This window comes from Aegilops tauschii, chromosome 5 (assembly GCF_002575655.3).
Source record: "Aegilops tauschii subsp. strangulata cultivar AL8/78 chromosome 5, Aet v6.0, whole genome shotgun sequence".
NCBI classification, from domain to species: domain Eukaryota; kingdom Viridiplantae; phylum Streptophyta; class Magnoliopsida; order Poales; family Poaceae; genus Aegilops; species Aegilops tauschii.
In genome coordinates this window covers 33,496,765-33,517,134 of record NC_053039.3, presented here as the reverse complement: position 1 = coordinate 33,517,134, position 20,370 = coordinate 33,496,765, and the positions used below count along the sequence as shown (strand labels likewise).

At 49.6% G+C, this 20,370-nt stretch overlaps 1 protein-coding gene across 1 annotated transcript; it reads left to right on the top strand.

Annotated features, from left to right (window-relative positions):
- The first annotated feature begins 2,421 nt into the window (after window positions 1–2,421).
- On the top strand, window positions 2,422–2,808 carry LOC141022514 (uncharacterized). The gene has a single exon (XM_073498774.1). It carries the CDS (start codon window positions 2,422–2,424, stop codon window positions 2,806–2,808), a length of 387 nt encoding a protein of 128 aa, XP_073354875.1.
- Window positions 2,809–20,370: the final 17,562 nt, after the last annotated feature.

Genomic DNA, 20,370 nt, shown 5'->3' with positions numbered 1-20,370 from the left:
AGTGGGAGGGCAGACAGCCTTCTCCGGCGATAGTTTGGTGGTGACTTTGAGGCGTTGTGCGATGGTTTCATCGAGGAGCGGTGAGTTTTTCGGTTGTCGGTTCTTAGGCTTCTCTTAGTTGTGGTTCTTTCACTTTTGTGCTTGTGCTCGACGGCACGTTGAAGGTGTTCAATAGAGTATTTCTGGTGTTGTGCTGACTTTGTCCATCATGTATTGTCTTGTTTCTTCTTTGATTATCTTGTATGAGTATTTTCTCACGACCTTATACCGTTCGGCAGTGTGGCTTTATCTATAGGATGTGTCGTGAACACACGAGGCGCTGGTTGATGACTAATATAATTAAACTTACTTAAAAGGAAAAAGGAAAGGATGATATTTTATTCCGAGAATGGTAGTGTAATAACAAGCCACGTTGAAGATACACAAAAACAAACATAAAAAGCTCCGTTGAAGATAAAGAAAAAACACAAACACTGAAGAGAAGGGATATATATACTTAGTTTATATTCATCGTTTCATGATTTGTCGATCTATTTGCCGAGTCAAAGTTCGGAAAGGAACTCGGTGATGTTGGTGTCTGAGCTGCCATGAGCACTCATAGCCTTCTTGGCCTTGTGGCTCCAGCTTTCAGCATTCGTCATGTATCCCTTGCTGTCGTCCATCACCCCCCCCACGCACCTGGCCAGATCCTCCTTTGTCACTGCCCCTTTCACGCGCACGCCGACGTGCTAGACGTCCTTGAGCCTTTACAGAGGAAAAAGAATTGGTCACCCTAGGTTATGCAGAGCAGAGCTATTTTTTTCCATTTCCCAGCGTGTCAAAATGTGCACTCCTAATTTCTCTTCAGGAGGAAGCCGAGAAGCTGCGGATGACTCTGAAGGTATAGAGGAGGAAGAATTGCAATACGTGTGGATGTTGCCAATGTTTCTCATTCTAGTTGAGTTGATTTTGAATGAAGCTGTGTAATTTGAATTCAGATGATGTATCATGCATTATAATTCCCATAACTCAGTGGATCCATGTCAATGAATAATATGTTAATTAAATGAAGTAAACACCATTGCCGCGAAGTATTGGTTTTCTCCGCAGTGTGACACGAAACTGGTCTGGCATATGAACCAATTGTACTGAACGAAATATGAAGCGGTTGCAAAGTTCAGACCGAAAGTACACATGAGCTATTGGCAACAATGATGCATGTATGCATCTGGATTCAGGATTTCAGGAAACACGATGTTTGGCGCCTTCCTAATGCAGTATGAGGTGTAAACTTTTCTATACAAATAAACTCTGCTGAAAAAAAGCAGTCATTTGGAATAGTTCAAGCACAGAAGTTTATCTGTTCTGTGCTTGAACTATTCCAAATGAGGGAACATACAACAGATGAAAAACATAGAAAGAGATCTAGTGGCAGATGCTTGCATACATCAGACTGATCAGATCCAATGATTTTACATGAAACAAAACCCTCGCATTAATCGAACAATTGTGATCGTAATGCACAGTAACTAGTGGCCAAATTAAGAATCTCACTCGCACTAGTGGAAAACATGCCAGTGAAATTACTCCTACACACTTGCAACTACTGTAGATTACATAGTTGACAAGTTGTAAGAGTAGCACTGCCGACTTGAGCTTGATAACGCCATGCTCGCTGTCTTGCTTGGAGCAGCTCCTCGGGCGACTTGGTCACGTCGGACGGGTCGATGTACGGGTCATTGAACTGCACGGTGTCCACCATCTGCTCCACCTTCCGCCGGGCCTCCGCTCGGCTGCGCTGGATGCCACGCCGACGGCTGGCCTCTTCTTCTTGGGCGGCAGTGCAAGCCATGGCGAGGCGAGCGTTCTCGATCAGTTGGTGCATGATGACCGGTGGCTTCGATTGCGTCGGCGCGCCGGCCACGGGGTTCTTGGTCACGGAGGGGTGGCCGCACGTCGGGCTTTTAGGATCCTCGCCGCTGCTGGTGCTGGGACATGGGAGGCTGTCGCTGCTGATCTTGGCGGCGGCTGCGACATGGAGCTCGCCCCCGGAGCGGACACCGCGTACGCGCTTCGCCGACGGTTGCCCGTCGCGCACGGACATGGGCCGCTTCGGCGTCTTGGCGGCGACGGGATTCACCATCAAGGCGCACGCGGGAAGAGCAGGGGTGTAGGTCGTGTTAAACATTGTATTGCGTGTGTGTATAGATGTATGCATATCTGATGTAACAACCTGAGTTAGGTAGGGTTTATCTCCATGTAACTAGCTAACTTGGAGATTAAGCCTAACCTAACCAACCCTGTATCTATAGTGCGGCCTTGTGCCAATATATACATGCACGCGTCCCTGCCGAGAGTGCATACGCTTAACCCAAGATACATCTCGTTCTCACATGGTATACAGAGCCCAGCTCTTCCCATCACATCTAGCCTCGCCTCGCCATGTCGTCCTCCTCTGCCGTCGCCATGGCTGCTCCCTCCCTCGCCTCCCTCGGCCATACCGTCACCGAAAAGCTGAGCCGGGACAACTTCCTGGTTTGTCGCGCTCAAGTGCTGCCCCACGTCAAGGCGGCCGGCATGATGGGCTACCTCGACGGCTCAGTGAAGGAGCCGCTCGCTGAACTTCTGTCGGAGAAGGAAGTTGCCGGCAAGAAGGAGATCACCGCCACCCCAAACCCTGAACATGCGATTTGGGTTACGCAAGATCAGCAGGTTCTGACGTTCCTGCTCGCTTCTCTTTCCCGCGATGTCCTCCTGCAGGTTAGCGGCTGTGACACGGCGGCGCCGGCGTGGAAGGAGATTCTCCAGAGCTTCTCTTCGCAATCTTGAGCTCGCATCATACAGCTCCGCTCCCAGATCGGCAACACCCGGAAGGGCGACCTCTCGCGGCCACCTACTTCACCAAGATGAAGGGGCTTGCCAGACGAACTCGCAGCTGCTGGGAAACCCCTAGACAAGGACGATGTCGTCTCCCACATCCTCCAGGGGCTTATGCATGAGTCGGAGAGCGAGTACAATGGTTTTATCTCTTCCATCTCCACTCGAACCATCACCGATCAACCCATCGGCTTGGGGCAGCTCCTCTCCTTGCTGCTCGCTGCCGAGGCGCGGATCGCCGCCGAAACTGCAGCCTACACCGCCAACCTTGCTGCAAAGGTTGGTGGCCGTGGCGGCCGCTCCGGGGGCGGCAACAACGGCGACGGCTACCATGGCTACAACAACAACACGGGTGGCCGCTTCCTCGACAATCCTGCTGGCGGAAACTCTGGTTGTTCTTCACGCCAGGGTGGTGACCGCGGCGGTGACCATGGTGACCAGCAGCGTGAACGGTGCCAAATCTGCAAGAAAAGCGGGCATGGTGTGTGGCGCTGCAAGAAGCACTATGACCGTGGCTACAACAACAATGTGCGGAACCCTGCAGGTGGTGGTGGTGGTGGCGGCGGTGGTAACCAATCTGCCAATGTCGCTCACTCCTATGGGGTTGATACTATATAATTGGTATCTCGACACCGGTGTGACGGATCCCGTGACCGGGGAGCTCAAGAAGCTTGCTGTCCTTGATCGTTATACCGGCACATAACAAATCCACACCGCAAGTGGTCAAAATATGAGCATTGCACATGTTGGTCATTCGGTTTTATCTACCCCTCATGGCTCACTAGATCTTAAAAACATTCTTCATGCACCATAAGCTGACAAAAGCTTAGTTTCTGCAAATCAACTTATCAATAATAATCATGCCTTTGTTGAAGTTTACACTGAAATTGTTTTTGTTAAGGATCGGGCCACGCAAAGAACTATTCTTCAAAGCAAGAGTAAGGGTCGTCTATTTCCTGTGCCTGGCCACCGTGATGCTCCTCATCGTCAAGCTCTTGGTGTGGTCAAACCGTCTACTTCAAGGTGACATAAGCGTTTAGGGCATCTCGCTTTGCCGGTGGTCCAGAAAATTCTTCGTGATTTTTGTCTTCCAGTTTCCAATAAGCAAGACCATTTGTTGGTTTGTGTCATGTCAGTTGGCCAAGAGTCATCAACTCCCTTATTTGTGATATACTAGTGAGTCAAAAGCTCCTTTAGAGCTTATTTTTTCAGATGTATGGGGTCCTGGACCCATTAGGCAGACAAAAATATTATGTCAGTTTCATTGATGATTTGAGCAAGTTTAATTGGATTTATTTGCTTAAAAATAAGTCTGATGTGTTTGAGAAATTTCATCTCTTTCAACAACATGTTGAACGACTCTTTGATCGCAAGATTCTTTCTATGCAAGCTCATATTTTGCGTATCTAAAGGCTTGGTGTGGAGTTTTGGGGAGAGGGCCTGGGTTTCGACCGATTTGGGGGGGAGGGGGGGGGGGGGGGTGGGTTGAATACCAAAAACTAAATTCCTTCTTTGAGTGTATTGGCATCACCCATCATGCCTCATGTCCCCATGCTCACCAACAATGTGGATTTGCCGAAAGGAAACACATACATTGTCGAAGTTGGCCTATCCCCTCTTGCTCATGCATTTATGCCACTCAAGTTTTGTGATGAGGCTGTTTATCTTATTTAGCGTGTTCTTGGTAGGGTCATCGAAAACCAAACACCTCTCGAACGTCTTTTTGGTACTAACCCTAACTACACTTTTCTTCGCATTTTTGGTTGTGCCGTATGGCCCAACTTGCGTCCCTTCAACAAACATAAACTTGAATTCCGTTCCAAACAGTGTGTGTTTTTGGGTTATATTACCATGCACAAAGGCTATAAGTGCCTCGATGTTGCATCTGGTCGGGTGTACATCTCACACGATGTGGTTTCTGATGAACAAGTTTTTCCTTTTGCCAAACTTCACCCACATGCCGGCGCACAACTTCGCAAAGAGCTTGTTCTCTTGCACACCCACCTTCTCCGGTCGCCTAATTTCCTTTCCGAGGGGCTTGCTAATTCTGCTGACCACATGTCATTATCTCAGGATAATACCCTTGATCAATTTTCAGATGCAAGTATGTAGGATTACACTGAAAATCTGGACGGAAATTCGCTGCATGATTTTCTGTCTATAGGAACCACTATGGATCACAGAGATGTAGAAGATCCTGGCTCCCATCTCTCGGGATCTAGTGCGCCAGGCGAGACAGCCGCTGCCTCCGGATCCACTGCGGGATCAACGTTGGCCGCTGATTCGGCTGTGCGGCGGACCGCACCAGTCGCAGGGACAGGCGGGTCCCCTGGGCGTCGTGTCGGTCGGCCATGGCTCCGTGGGGCCCCTGTCACGTGGCCCGGGAGGGGCTGCTGTTCCCACCTCCGCCGAGACCGATCGACATGCCAATCAGCCCACGCCATCTGGCGCCTCTGGAGCTGCTGCGGGTGCGGCTTCGGGCGCTGCTTCGGATGCTGACTCCGAGGCAGATTTGTCCTTGCTATCTGCCAGCTTGCTACACACTACAAAAAAAATACACTTCCGTGATGATACGTGTTTGTCACAGTAGGTCGCGTGTTTTGTCATGCATGTACATCCATGACGATTTTATGACAGAATCAAGATAGTCATACCTGTGCTGTCGTAGAAGTGTTCCATGACATTACCAAAATTATCATCACGGAAGTGTCCACTTCCATGACGATAAATCGCGCGTCACAGAAGTGCTTTCGTCAAGGATGACCGACACGTGGCATCCACCGTAACGGAACGCCGTTAAGCTATCGGGTCGGGTTTTGGATCCGATAACCCGTTAACAGCCCCGACCAATGGGAAATTTCCACGTGTAAAATTCTTATTGGCCGGACGAAACACGTGTCAGCTCGTCAGTGGGTCAGATAGGCGCCTATGATATGTCGACACGTGCCACGGCCCACCACTGGCCCATTTAGCTTACAAAGCCGGCCCGTTTGACTTGGTCAAAAGTTAACGGGCTAGCCCATGAAAAGCCTGTTAACGGTCTCTTCGCAAATAGCCCATTTTACGGCCCGTTAGGCCCTAAAGGAAATCGGCCCAACAACGTCATGTGGGCCGTCGAATATAACACCAGCCCATTTCACTTTCAGCCCATGTATGGCCCACGACGTCTTTCGGCCCATATGAGGCCTTCGTATCTTTCGGCCCTTTACAGGCCCACGATGACTCTAGCCCATAATGAACAGTAATTTTCTTTATACCCGTTAACGGCCCATGATTTACATGGGCCGTTTCCAGCCCGTGTTAGCTTTCGGCCTATTGACGGCCCGTACGTTCTTGGGCTCCTTTTCGGCCCTCGATTACTTCCGGCCCGTTACTGGCCTGTTCCCCTAATGGGCCAAATTCGGCCCATGGTAAGAGTCAGCCCGTTACTGGCCTGTTCCCCTAATGGGCCAAATTCGGCCCATGGCAAGAGTCAGCCCGTTACTGGCCTGTTACCCTAATGGGCCAAATTCGGCCCATGGCAAGAGTCGGCCCGTTTCTGGCCTGTTAACCCGTTGCGCCGTTGTGACACCCAAGTTTCTATTGAATTTTTCAAAAAGATTTTATTTGACTTGAAGGGAGTGATTTAAAAATTTTCTTCAAGAGAACTCTCACTCTCAAATATTTTTCCTTATGGCAAAAATTTTATTTGAATTCACCCAAGATCTGCCTTTGACCTGGGGAGTTCTTGCTCTTCATTTGGGCTCAAGACAAAATGTTTTTCATTTGAGAAAATAACCTTTGAAATATTTTTGAGAATGCACTATGGCTTTGGAAAGTCCTTTGCCACTTTCAACTATTCCTTCTTGCCATGGCATAAGTGCAAATCCTCTCTCCTAACCTTTCCCTCACCTCTGGATCATGATTTGCATCAAATCCAGCAAGTTGAACCCCCCCATGTATTTATTTTCCATTCAAATTCTATTCAAATATTTTCTGTCTTCTATTCTACCACTTGGAGATTTACAAAGGAACCCCATTGTCTGTTTTGATTTTTGGCCCCAAACTTCTTTCCCCTCCTAGTCCTTTGAACCCTCAACCTAGAACCATGAAGATCCACTGGTCTCCAGTTCAAAAATTTCAAACTACATCAACTGCAAGTTTGGACCAGATTTGCCAAATTTGGTGAAATTCATTCAAAACCTTCTCCAAAAATTCCAAGTAAATTCATGCAGCCTCTGGGTGCATTGAGTGACCAGCTCACCAAGTTACAGCTCCAGCAAAATTTATCTCTTTACCAAAACCTACTGTCGAACACCTGCAGTGCATGGTCTTTGTCAAATTCAGTAAGTTCAGAGATTCAGTCAAGTGGCGGCTATCGTTTTCTTCAGAAACGGGCATCGATCTCGCCAGTGCCATCGCGTCGCCTTGCTCCTCGTCCTCGCCCACTTGTTCCTGCACCGCACGAGTGCCTGGCATCTTGCGGGCGTCGGCGACGAGCAGCAGAAGGTGCGCCGCCCCGTGACCGACGCCGGCGGCGGCTTTGCGGGCGTCAGCGGGAGACACGGCGCCGCCGACTCCACCCAGCACCGCCCAAACCACCAGAGACCGCCGCGTGGCCGTCCACTCCCCCGAATGCGCTGCCGCTCTCGTCGTGAACCGCAGGGCGCGGAGCGCGCTCTCTGCCGCCGTTGAGCCCGTGCGGTCACCTCACCATGGGCAGGCGCCATTACGCCAGGGCCAGCTCCGTTTAGCTGCAAAACGAGTCCCGTAACATCCACCGATGCTGCCCGACCGCTCAAACCCTCTGCCAACCCACTGCTCCGCCGTAATCGCTCGCCGGAGATTCTCCGTTCACGGCCACCCCGTCGATCTGCCTATAAATAGAGGTCCCGAGCTTCAACTCGAGCACCCACCAGCCCTGCACTTCCTCTAGAGCACGCCTAGCCACTGGAAGAGCCCCGAGGAGGTCTCCTTCCTCGACTCCGGCCGCCGCGACCCGCCACGGGATCCAGCCCGATTCGCCCCCGTGTGTGCTCCGCAGCCTCCATTCTCTTGCCAGTAACTTCACCATGCATCTCTCGTTCTGACCCGCACTTCAATTTGAAGCTTGCAGCCCTCCACCGGAGTTCCCCATCCTCACCCGAGCCGCCGTCCGCCGGAGATAGTGTCGCCGTCGACGTGGTGCTCCCCGTGGGACGAGTCCACCACCCACCGACGCGGAAGAAGACACTGAAGCTCTTGGTACCCTCCGTTTCTCCTAACTCGCCGTGGTTCGACGCCGGCGTCCACCGCCGTCTTCGGGCGCCGGCGAGCCTTTTCAAACCTGACATGCGGGCCCCGCGTGTCAGCCTCTGTTCTATTTCCCCGAACCGTTTTCTGTTGACGCCTTCGGGCAAAGTACGTCTTCTCTCTTGCGCTTGCGCATTTCCAAACGAACCGTTTTCTGTTTTCTCAGTTAAAACCCTGGAACTTTTCTGTTTCATTACAGAAAGGTCCCTGGACAGAAACCTTTATAACTTTTTAATAAAAAGGTATTTTTGAGTGATTCTTTTTCTGACATCCTTAAAATTTTCTCTAGTTTTTTATGGGATTTATTTGTTAGTACCCGTTTCGTGATTGCCGTAGGTTCCGGGAGAGGTGACGGAGCCGCGAACTTCGCCGAGCTAGACTCCGACTTCTCCGAACCAGGCAAGCATGTTTGGACATTTGATATGGCAGAAGTTTTGCATGTTCATGTGAAAGTTTGTGTGTGGCATATGAGTGTCGGTAAATATCTCGTTGCTCGTAAGGCAACGACCCGGTTGTTCCGAAGTTGCGATGACCTCTGATGAGAGGTGGCCTAATCATGTAGTGACATGAAGGGCAGCAAGGTGGTACTGTTGTAGCATGCCAGCCTTGCATCATCCGACTTTCTTCGACGTTAACGTGGTTGGAGCCACGTTATCGATCTTTTCCCACATGTTCCAAAGTTGCGATGACCTCTGATGAGAGGTGGCCTAATCATGTGGTGACATGAAGGGCAGCAAGGTGGTACTGTTGTAGCATGCCAGCCTTGTGTCATCCGACTTTTCCGACGTTAACATGGTTGGAGCCGTGTTATCGTCCCTTCCCCTTTCCGTGCTACCACATGTCTCATTGCCAGGATACGGTTTAGTAAGTTGGTAACCTCTTTCCGTGTACACACCAAACAGAGAGGCCGGGATGATGGTACCTTGGCCCAGGATTAAAGCCAGTCATTCGGTCAGGGGGCATGGGTGTTTCCGGTTGGGACCGAGAGGGGGGGCACCCCCTTATAGCGCGCGTATAGAAATTTGATCCCATGCTACGCGAGGTTGTAGCCTCCCCGACTCAAGGTTTTTCTTGAATGTTGCCGAGGGTGATCCCTGGCTTCGGATGGTTGAATTGGGTGTGTACTGGTTAGACGTGTTCCTTCCAGAACACCGTAGACGGAACTAGTCCCCGTGACTACTGAAATCCGTTGGCTGTGGTTAAGTACAAACTCTGCAGAGTCAATTCTTTCCAAATCATCGTATCCATGATCAGTAATGTAGACTTTATATCCAAATCTATCCGTGTGAAAAACTTGTCCCCGGTGAATAAGCTCAAGTGGTAAAATCTCAGGTTTTATTGTTATTCCAGTGGATGGACAAGCTTTATTTTGTGTCTCATGCTTGTGATAATTTATGTCTCCGAGCTGTTGTAATAATGAAATGTGATATAAGCCCTTTAGGTGACGTCGCGCAGACGTCCGACTGTGGCGTGTACTCGTTTCTCACTTTCGATATAAGCCCTTTATGTGATGTCGCTCAGACGTCCGACTGCGGCATGCACTGTCTTTACTTTCTGCTATAAGCCCTTTATGTGGTGTCGCCCCGACGCCCGACTGTGGCATTATTATTCCGCATTTTCCGCTCGAGGAGTCTTTCAGACACTCATTTGGCACCTGCATTATTATTCCGCATTTTCCGCTCGAGGAGTCTTTCAGACACTCGTTTGGCACCTGCATTATTATTCCGCATTTTCCGCTCGAGGAGTCTTTCAGACACTCGTTTGGCACCTGTATTATTATTCCGCATTTTCCTCTCGAGGAGTCTTTCAGACACTCGTTTGGCACCCGTATTACTATTCGGCAGTTTCCGCTCGAGGCGTCATTCAGACCCTCACTTGGCACCCAGTATTTATTATCTCTATGTCTGATCACACTGGTTAACTTATTCATGTGTTTCATGTTTGCATTTGTTATACCTTATGTCCGAACTGTCTTGCGAGTACTTTCATAGTACTCACCTGGCTTGTTGATTTGGCCAGATGTTGACGAAGGCGATCTCTTGGATGAAGAGTTTGATAGCGCGTCCGATGCCTAGAGGAGTCCCAGTCAGTCCTGCGCGATCCCGGATTTTGGTCACTTGTATTGTATACGCTTCCGCCACCCGCAATAAGTCTTCTCGAGTCTCACTCCGACGCTCGAAGAGCTGTAGTCTTCTGGAGACATATCACTCGCCTCGCGGTGATATCTCCACCATCGTCATTATCGTGAGTTAGTAGTTTGCCACCCTATCCGCCGTATTGTTTTATCGGCGTGCATGTAATAAATTGTTGGGCAGTCTCTACTCAACTTTGTATTATATTTAGTACTCCTGGTATTTTTTTTCTTCTGTGACCAATGTATTGTCTATCAGTGAGAAGGAATTCTTCCTCGCTGGTCCGTAACAGGGATTGGTTTCTCAATAATTATTTTATTGAAAAACCGGTCGTGACAAGCTTGGTATCAGAGCCAGGCTGACTGTAGGAAGCCACTAGGTGCGATCGCTAATCGGTTATTAGCGTCTTTAGTGCTTTTTCAGCATTTTGCAATTGTAGCTATTTTCTGTTGGTCATCATAAAATTTATGACATGACTACTCAGAATTTTTGCCTACTTTTGTAGATGGCTGGCAGCAGCTGTGAGAATCGAGTGTTCACCAACGTGCCCGAGGGGTTTGTCAAGCTCCTCGTCTCCATCACCAAGCTCGCGATCGGGCCAGCAGCTCGCCCGGAGTTCACCCTCTATCAGCACAAGCTCAGTGACGACGTGTCTATGCACCAGGCTGTGGTGCAGTTCAAGGGAGGACGTTCAGCTGCACGCCACTTCCGTTTTGTGGGAAGGGCCATGCCTACGGAGAGGCATGCCATGCAGATGGCTGCCCGGGAGGCGATAGCTCGCCTTCGGGACATCCTTCCTACGATGAAGACTCGTCGCTACCGCTACCTCCCATGCCATGTGCCTTACACCAGCCACTATGCGTTCGCCTGCCATCGGGGAGAGCGAGATGAAGCCACCGAGATGGTTGTGGAGTATCTCAAGGCTCTGGAGGAGTCTTTCGACAACCTCGTAGATGATCTTGTGGCTGCCCGCATGGACTTAGTCCGGGGCGGTCCTGCCAGCAGGAAGGAGCTTCTCCACACGGCGCCGCCTCTGACATTCGTCTCGTCTTCAGCCTCGTATGCACCGGCCGTTTTGGCCACTGCTCGCCGTCTGCCTACCACTGAGGAGTTCGACCGAGTCATCGCTCCTACTCCAGTCAGAGCCGCACCGCCTGCCGCACGCGCTCTACCGCCAGTCGCCCCCGCACCATCACCGCAGCGCAGCGTCGCACGCCAGGAGCCAGCTAGAGAGGAGGAGGTTGATTCTCCTGGACCGCTGAGCCTTGCCCTCGGCAAGGGGAAGGAGATCTTCACCATCTCCGACTGAGAGCACCGAGTAGCCGCGTGTTATGCCTGCTTGTTTGATGTGTTGTTTTTATCTGTACGCTAGTTTGTGTTGGTGTGTTTGCTGCCTTCCGGAGTAGTACGCTAGTTTTTAATAACATGTCAGGATTGTGTATGCACAACCTGAGTGCTGTATCTTGTGTTTGCTTTCGCATGTAAGATTTGTGTTAAGCACTTCTTCTCCGTGGAAATCATTTGTGTTTCTTGAAAACCTTGAAGCCTTTTTGATTATTGCCTTTGCAAGGGTTTTCCTGCGCTACACGGTTTTTCTCATGGGTTTTGCAAATGATACCCCAGACTGGAAAAATGTCTCGCCCTTGGACTCGCTCTATGCCCAATCAGCCAGAAGAGGTTTACGGAACACAGACCAGCAACAATTTCACTCAGGGTCAGTCCAGCCAACAGGACAGCGAAGCGGCACTATCTCAAGTATGCCGTCTCTTCGAGCAAAGCCAGCAACAGCACCAGGAGATGATGAACCATGTCATCAATATGGGAAACCACCGTGAACCCTATCAACCACATTCCAAGTTATCTGAGCTACAGGAGACTCGCCCCTCAACTTTTGCTCACACCGACAGGCCACTGGAAGCCGATGATTGGCTTCGCGAGATTGAAAGGAAACTGATTATCGCTCAATGCTCAGATCATGAGAAGGTGCTTTATGCACCACACTACCTTACTGGAGCAGCCGCAGCATGGTGGGAAAACTTCCTACACATGCACCCCAGGGAACACAACATCACCTGGGAAGAATTCAAGGAAGGCTTCCGTGGGGCACACATTCCCAGGAGCATCCTAAAGATCAAGAAGAGAGAGTTTGATGACCTGAAGCAAAGAGGCATGACCGTCACAGAATACAACGGCTAGTTTACCCAACTGTCTCGTTATGCCTACGACGAGCACATGACAGAAAACAAGAAGATGGAAAAATTCCTGGACGGCCTGGCACCAGCATTAAGATGCCAACTGATTGTACACACCTTTCCGGATTTTAAGATGTTGGTGGACAAGGCCATCACCCTGGAGAATGAGCGCCGTAGTCTGGAAGATATCCGCAAGCGGAAGAGGGACAAGACGACTCTTGCCCGCAGCAACCAAGGCAAGACTGAGGTCCCAAGGACAGACACGAGGAGATCCACGACTACTGAGCCAAGACCCGTCGGACAATTTCATGCCAGAGACAAGGAGTTCACATACCGTCCAGGGGTCACCTGCTATGCTTGTGGTCAACAAGGGCATTATGCTAAACAGTGCCCGAAGCCAAGAGACTCGGCACCCAAGCCGAACAATGGTGGAAACAATCCAGCCCCCAAGCGCAACAACTTCAATCCCAGCAACAACCACAGGAAGGGTCACTTGAACCATGTGACCAGGGAAGAAGCGCAGAATGCCCCAGACATCGTGCTCGGTACGTTCCCTATCAACACAGTACCTGCCACGGTTTTGTTTGATTCTGGAGCTTCCCATTCGTTCGTTTCGAAGAGTTTTGTTTCGCAACATGGTTTTCCGATACTCCCCTTGGAAAAATCTATGATCATCAAGTCCCCCGGAAATAAGAAAATTGCTCAGGGTTACTGCCAAGGAGTGGTCATTGAGTTCGAAGGACTACCATTCCACGTGAATCTCATCGTGTTGGAAAGTAAAGGACTGGATGTCATTTTAGGAATGGACTGGTTGACCACCAACAAAGGATTCATCGACTGTTTCAATCGGACAGTGATTCTCACTCACCATCACGGCAAGACTATAAGAGTTTCCTCCCAAGAAAGGCCACGATCACAGAAGCCAAAACTAAACAAGATGGACATCGCAGAATTAAGAAAAGTGCCAGTGGTATGCGAGTTCCCTGATGTGTTCCCGGAAGAACTACCAGGCATGCCACCAGACCGAGAGATCGAATTCAGCATCGAACTAGCACCTGGCACCGCTCCCATTTATAAGAAGCCGTATAGAATGGCACCCTCCGAATTGGTGGAGTTGAAGAAGCAGATAAAGGAATTATTGGACAAAGTATTTATTCGAGCCAGCTCCTCACCTTGGGGTTCGCCTGTGTTGTTCGCCAAAAAGAAGGATGGGACTTTAAGGCTGTGCATAGACTATCGAGCCCTCAATATGGTCACCATCAAAAACAAATATCCGATGCCACGGATCAAATGATTTGTTTGACCAGCTCGCACAGGCCAAGGTATTCTCAAAAATTGATTTGCGATCGGGATATCACCAATTGAAGGTACGGACGGAAGATATTCCCAAGACAGCTTTCACTTCCAGATATGGGTTATACGAGTTTACGGTGATGCCGTTTGGACTAACAAACGCCCCCGCATATTTCGTCCACCTCATGAACAAAGTATTCATGAAATTCATGGACAAATTTGTGGTGGTATTCATTGACGACATTCTGGTTTACTCAAGGACATCCAGGAAAGATTTTGGTGGCACGGTATGAAAAGAGATATAGCCACATTCATTGCTTGTTGCGATTCATGTCAGCGCATCAAGGCCGAGCACCAAAAGCCAGCAGGGCTACTCCAGCCTAACAGGATACCGGAGTGGAAATGGGATGAAATCGGAATGGACTTCATTGTCGGATTACCCCGATCGCAACGCGGAAATGATGCCATATGGGTCATCGCAGACCGACTAACCAAGGTTGCACACTTCATTCCCGTGAAGACTACCTACTCCACACAAAGACTGGCAAAACTCTATCTCTCCCGTATAGTTTGCTTGCACGGAGTCCCAAAGACTATAATATCTGACCGAGGCACCCAATTCGTCTCCAAATTTTGGGAACACCTACAACAAGCTCTGGGCACACAACTGGCTTTCAGTACAGCATACCACCCTCAGACAGATGGACAAACAGAGCGTGTAAACCAAATCCTAGAGGATATGCTAAGAGCCTGTGTACTCACCTATGAATCCAGTTGGGAAGAGAGTTTGCCCTATGCCGAATTTGCGTACAACAACAGTTACCAAGCCAGCTTGCAAATGGCACCCTTTGAAGCATTGTACGGACGGAGGTGTCGTACCCCATTGAATTGGTCGGAAACAGGTGACAGCCGTATCTTCGGCCCAGATATGCTTAAGGAGGCCGAGGAAAAAGTTAAACAAATCAGGGACAGACTCAAGACAGCACAGAGCCGACAAAAGAGCTACTATGATCAGAAGCATCGTGAGGTCAGCTTTGAACCTGGTGATTCCGTATACCTCCGAGTATCTCCTATGAGGGGTCTGCAACGGTTCAAAATAAAGGGGAAACTAGCCCCAAGATTTATTGGACCATTTTGTGTGAAGGCACGAAGAGGCACGGTAGCCTACCAGCTAGACCTACCCAAGGAGCTGTCAGACGTCCATGACGTATTCCACGTCTCGCAGTTGAGGAAATGTGTGAGCAACCCAGAAAAACATGTACCTCATGAGGACACTGATATACAACCAGATCTCACCTACAGAGAAAGGCCAGTAAAGATTTTAGAAGAGTCTGAACGGAGGACCCGTCAGAAAACGACAAAATTTTTCAGGGTCCAGTGGAGCAACCACACTGAGGATGAAGCCACATGGGAAAGGGAAGATTTCCTCCGAGCAGAGTATCCATATCTATTTGAGGATCAGCAGGAATCTCGAGGACGAGATTTTTCCTAAGGGGGTAGGTGTTGTGACACCCAAGTTTCTATTGAATTTTTCAAAAAGATTTTATTTGACTTGAAGGGAGTGATTTAAAAATTTTCTTCAAGAGAACTCTCACTCTCAAATATTTTTCCTTATGGCAAAAATTTTATTTGAATTCACCCAAGATCTGCCTTTGACCTGGGGAGTTCTTGCTCTTCATTTGGGCTCAAGACAAAATGTTTTTCATTTGAGAAAATAACCTTTGAAATATTTTTGAGAATGCACTATGGCTTTGGAAAGTCCTTTGCCACTTTCAACTATTCCTTCTTGCCATGGCATAAGTGCAAATCCTCTCTCCTAACCTTTCCCTCACCTCTGGATCATGATTTGCATCAAATCCAGCAAGTTGAACCCCCCCCATGTATTTATTTTCCATTCAAATTCTATTCAAATATTTTCTGTCTTCTATTCTACCACTTGGAGATTTACAAAGGAACCCCATTGTCTGTTTTGATTTTTGGCCCCAAACTTCTTTCCCCTCCTAGTCCTTTGAACCCTCAACCTAGAACCATGAAGATCCACTGGTCTCCAGTTCAAAAATTTCAAACTACATCAACTGCAAGTTTGGACCAGATTTGCCAAATTTGGTGAAATTCATTCAAAACCTTCTCCAAAAATTCCAAGTAAATTCATGCAGCCTCTGGGTGCATTGAGTGACCAGCTCACCAAGTTACAGCTCCAGCAAAATTTATCTCTTTACCAAAACCTACTGTCGAACACCTGCAGTGCATGGTCTTTGTCAAATTCAGTAAGTTCAGAGATTCAGTCAAGTGGCGGCTGTCGTTTTCTTCAGAAACGGGCATCGATCTCGCCAGTGCCATCGCGTCGCCTTGCTCCTCGTCCTCGCCCACTTGTTCCTGCACCGCACGAGTGCCTGGCATCTTGCGGGCGTCGGCGACGAGCAGCAGAAGGTGCGCCGCCCCGTGACCGACGCCGGCGGCGGCTTTGCGGGCGCCAGCGGGAGACACGGCGCCGCCGACTCCACCCAGCACCGCCCAAACCACCGGAGACCGCCGCGTGGCCGTCCACTCCCCCGAATGCGCTGCCGCTCTCGTCGTGGCAGGGCGCGGAGCGCGCTCTCTGCCGCCGTTGAGCCCGTGCGGTCACCTCACCATGGGCAGACGCCATTACGCCAGGGCCAGCTCCGATTAGCTGCAAAACGAGTCCCGTAACATCCACCGATGCTGCCCGACCGCTCAAACCCTCTGCCAACCCACTGCTCCGCCGTAATCGCTCGCCGGAGATTCTCCGTTCACGGCCACCCCGTCGATCTGCCTATGAATAGAGGTCCCGAGCTTCAACTCGAGCACCCACCAGCCCTGCACTTCCTCTAGAGCACGCCTAGCCACTGGAAGAGCCCCGAGGAGGTCTCCTTCCTCGACTCCGGCCGCCGCGACCCGCCACGGGATCCAGCCCGATTCGCCCCCGTGTGTGCTCCGCAGCCTCCATTCTCTTGCCAGTAACTTCACCATGCATCTCTCGTTCTGACCCGCACTTCAATTTGAAGCTTGCAGCCCTCCACCAGAGTTCCCCATCCTCACCCGAGCCGCCGTCCGCCGGAGATAGTGTCGCCGTCGACGTGGTGCTCCCCGTGGGACGAGTCCACCACCCACCGACGCGGAAGAAGACACTGAAGCTCTTGGTACCCTCCGTTTCTCCTAACTCGCCGTGGTTCGACGCCGGCGTCCACCGCCGTCTTCGGGCGCCGGCGAGCCTTTTCAAACCTGACATGCGGGCCCCGCGTGTCAGCCTCTGTTCTATTTCCCCGAACCGTTTTCTGTTGACGCCTTCGGGCAAAGTACGTCTTCTCTCTTGCGCTTGCGCATTTCCAAACGAACCGTTTTCTGTTTTCTCAGTTAAAACCCTGGAACTTTTCTGTTTCATTACAGAAAGGTCCCTGGACAGAAACCTTTATAACTTTTTAATAAAAAGGTATTTTTGAGTGATTCTTTTTCTGACATCCTTAAAATTTTGTCTAGTTTTGTATGGGATTTATTTGGAAAATATTTGGCAAATTTTCTGTGTGTGTGTTGGTTTTCACGTTAGTACCCGTTTCGTGATTGCCGTAGGTTCCGGGAGAGGTGACGGAGCCGCGAACTTCGCCGAGCTAGACTCCGACTTCTCCGAACCAGGCAAGCATGTTTGGACATTTGATATGGCAGAAGTTTTGCATGTTCATGTGAAAGTTTGTGTGTGGCATATGAGTGTCGGTAAATATCTCGTTGCTCGTAAGGCAACGACCCGGTTGTTCCGAAGTTGCGATGACCTCTGATGAGAGGTGGCCTAATCATGTAGTGACATGAAGGGCAGCAAGGTGGTACTGTTGTAGCATGCCAGCCTTGCGTCATCCGACTTTCTTCGACATTAACGTGGTTGGAGCCACGTTATCGATCTTTTCCCACATGTTCCAAAGTTGCGATGACCTTTGATGAGAGGTGGCCTAATCATGTGGTGACATGAAGGGCAGCAAGGTGGTACTGTTGTAGCATGCCAGCCTTGTGTCATCCGACTTTTCCGACGTTAACATGGTTGGAGCCGTGTGATCGTCCCTTCCCCTTTCCGTGCTACCACATGTCTCATTGCCAGGATACGGTTTAGTAAGTTGGTAACCTCTTTCCGTGTACACACCAAACAGAGAGGCCGGGATGATGGTACCTTGGCCCAGGATTAAAGCCAGTCATTCGGTCAGGGGGCATGGGTGTTTCCGGTTGGGACCGAGAGGGGGGGCACCCCCTTATAGCGCGCGTATAGAAATTTGATCCCATGCTACGCGAGGTTGTAGCCTCCCCGACTCAAGGTTTTTCTTGAATGTTGCCGAGGGTGATCCCTGGCTTCGGATGGTTGAATTGGGTGTGTACTGGTTAGACGTGTTCCTTCCAGAACACCGTAGACGGAACTAGTCCCCGTGACTACTGAAATCCGTTGGCTGTGGTTAAGTACAAACTCTGCAGAGTCAATTCTTTCCAAATCATCGTATCCATGATCAGTAATGTAGACTTTATATCCAAATCTATCCGTGTGAAAAACTTGTCCCCGGTGAACAAGCTCAAGTGGTAAAATCTCAGGTTTTATTGTTATTCCAGTGGATGGACAAGCTTTATTTTGTGTCTCATGCTTGTGATAATTTATGTCTCCGAGCTGTTGTAATAATGAAATGTGATATAAGCCCTTTAGGTGACGTCGCGCAGACGTCCGACTGTGGCGTGTACTCGTTTCTCACTTTCGATATAAGCCCTTTATGTGATGTCGCTCAGACGTCCGACTGCGGCATGCACTGTCTTTACTTTCTGCTATAAGCCCTTTATGTGGTGTCGCCCCGACGCCCGACTGTGGCATTATTATTCCGCATTTTCCGCTCGAGGAGTCTTTCAGACACTCGTTTGGCACCTGCATTATTATTCCGCATTTTCCGCTCGAGGAGTCTTTCAGACACTCGTTTGGCACCTGCATTATTATTCCGCATTTTCCGCTCGAGGAGTCTTTCAGACACTCGTTTGGCACCTGTATTATTATTCCGCATTTTCCTCTCGAGGAGTCTTTCAGACACTCGTTTGGCACCCGTATTACTATTCGGCAGTTTCCGCTCGAGGCGTCATTCAGACCCTCGCTTGGCACCCAGTATTTATTATCTCTATGTCTGATCGCACTGGTTAACTTATTCATGTGTTTCATGTTTGCATTTGTTATACCTTATGTCCGAACTGTCTTGCGAGTACTTTCATAGTACTCACCTGGCTTGTTGATTTGGCCAGATGTTGACGAAGGCGATCTCTTGGATGAAGAGTTTGATAGCGCGTCCGATGCCTAGAGGAGTCCCAGTCAGTCCTGCGCGATCCCGGATTTTGGTCACTTGTATTGTATACGCTTCCGCCACCCGCAATAAGTCTTCTCGAGTCTCACTCTGACGCTCGAAGAGCTGTAGTCTTCTGGAGACATATCACTCGCCTCGCGGTGATATCTCCACCATCGTCATTATCGTGAGTTAGTAGTTTGCCACCCTATCCGCCGTATTGTTTTATCGGCGTGCATGTAATAAATTGTTGGGCAGTCTCTGCTCAACTTTGTATTATATTTAGTACTCCTGGTATTTTTTTTTCTTCTGTGACCAATGTATTGTCTATCAGTGAGAAGGAATTCTTCCTCGCTGGTCCGTAACAGGGATTGGTTTCTCAATAATTATTTTATTGAAAAACCGGTCGTGACAGCCGTTTCCAGCCCGTCCTATATTCTGGCCCATTAACGACCCATTATGCCTGTGACAGAATTAAGCCTATGCTGTCCTACGGCCTGTTAACGGCCTGTTACCGTGCTGGGCCGATACCAATTACGCCCGATTACGGCCCATGTAGACCCATTTATCCGACGGCCCGAGGCCCACCGATTACAGGCCCATTTATCGACGGCCCGTAGGAGACCCATGGATCCTACGGCCCGTATATGGCCCATGGTAGTTGCGGCCACTAGCAAACCAGGGAAAAAGAAGACTAGGAAATAAATAAGGCCGAAACTAACGCTAGGCTATTAAGGCGATTGCACAGATTACATCCACTCGGCATCAAAGATCGCCACCAGTGCAAATATAGGGAACACCCTACACTATACAAAAATGGCTTGCTGTTTTCTTCAGCCGGTGGCTGCACGTTAAGAATAAATTTTGTATCGCACCAAAACAAATTACAACTATATAACAAAAGGAAGGTTGGCATAAAACTTAACAGTCTAGCAGATAAATGCACCACCAGAAGTTCAGAAGCTCAGTTCATTTGACCTGACTGTTACGTTTTCATGCTGTATTGTCCGATGGAGCACCATAACCCTCGCCTTCATTTCCCCTAGGCTCCTGAACAACATAGCAAATGTCTGATAGTCTGGTTTCAAAACCATGCATATCTTGACGACATTGAGAAATGTTTCTCCTTGTTTCACAAAGGGTCTCTGTTAGGGAATGGACTTGTGTCTGGAGCGCAGATACAACATTGCTTTGAGCTTGCATATCTTGATCATGAGGCAGTTTGGACGATATTGCCTTAATAACCAACCCAGTATTACGCAGGAACGTGCTTTTGGCACTGTTAGTGGACAGGTACTGACCCACTGCAGCAAGAGC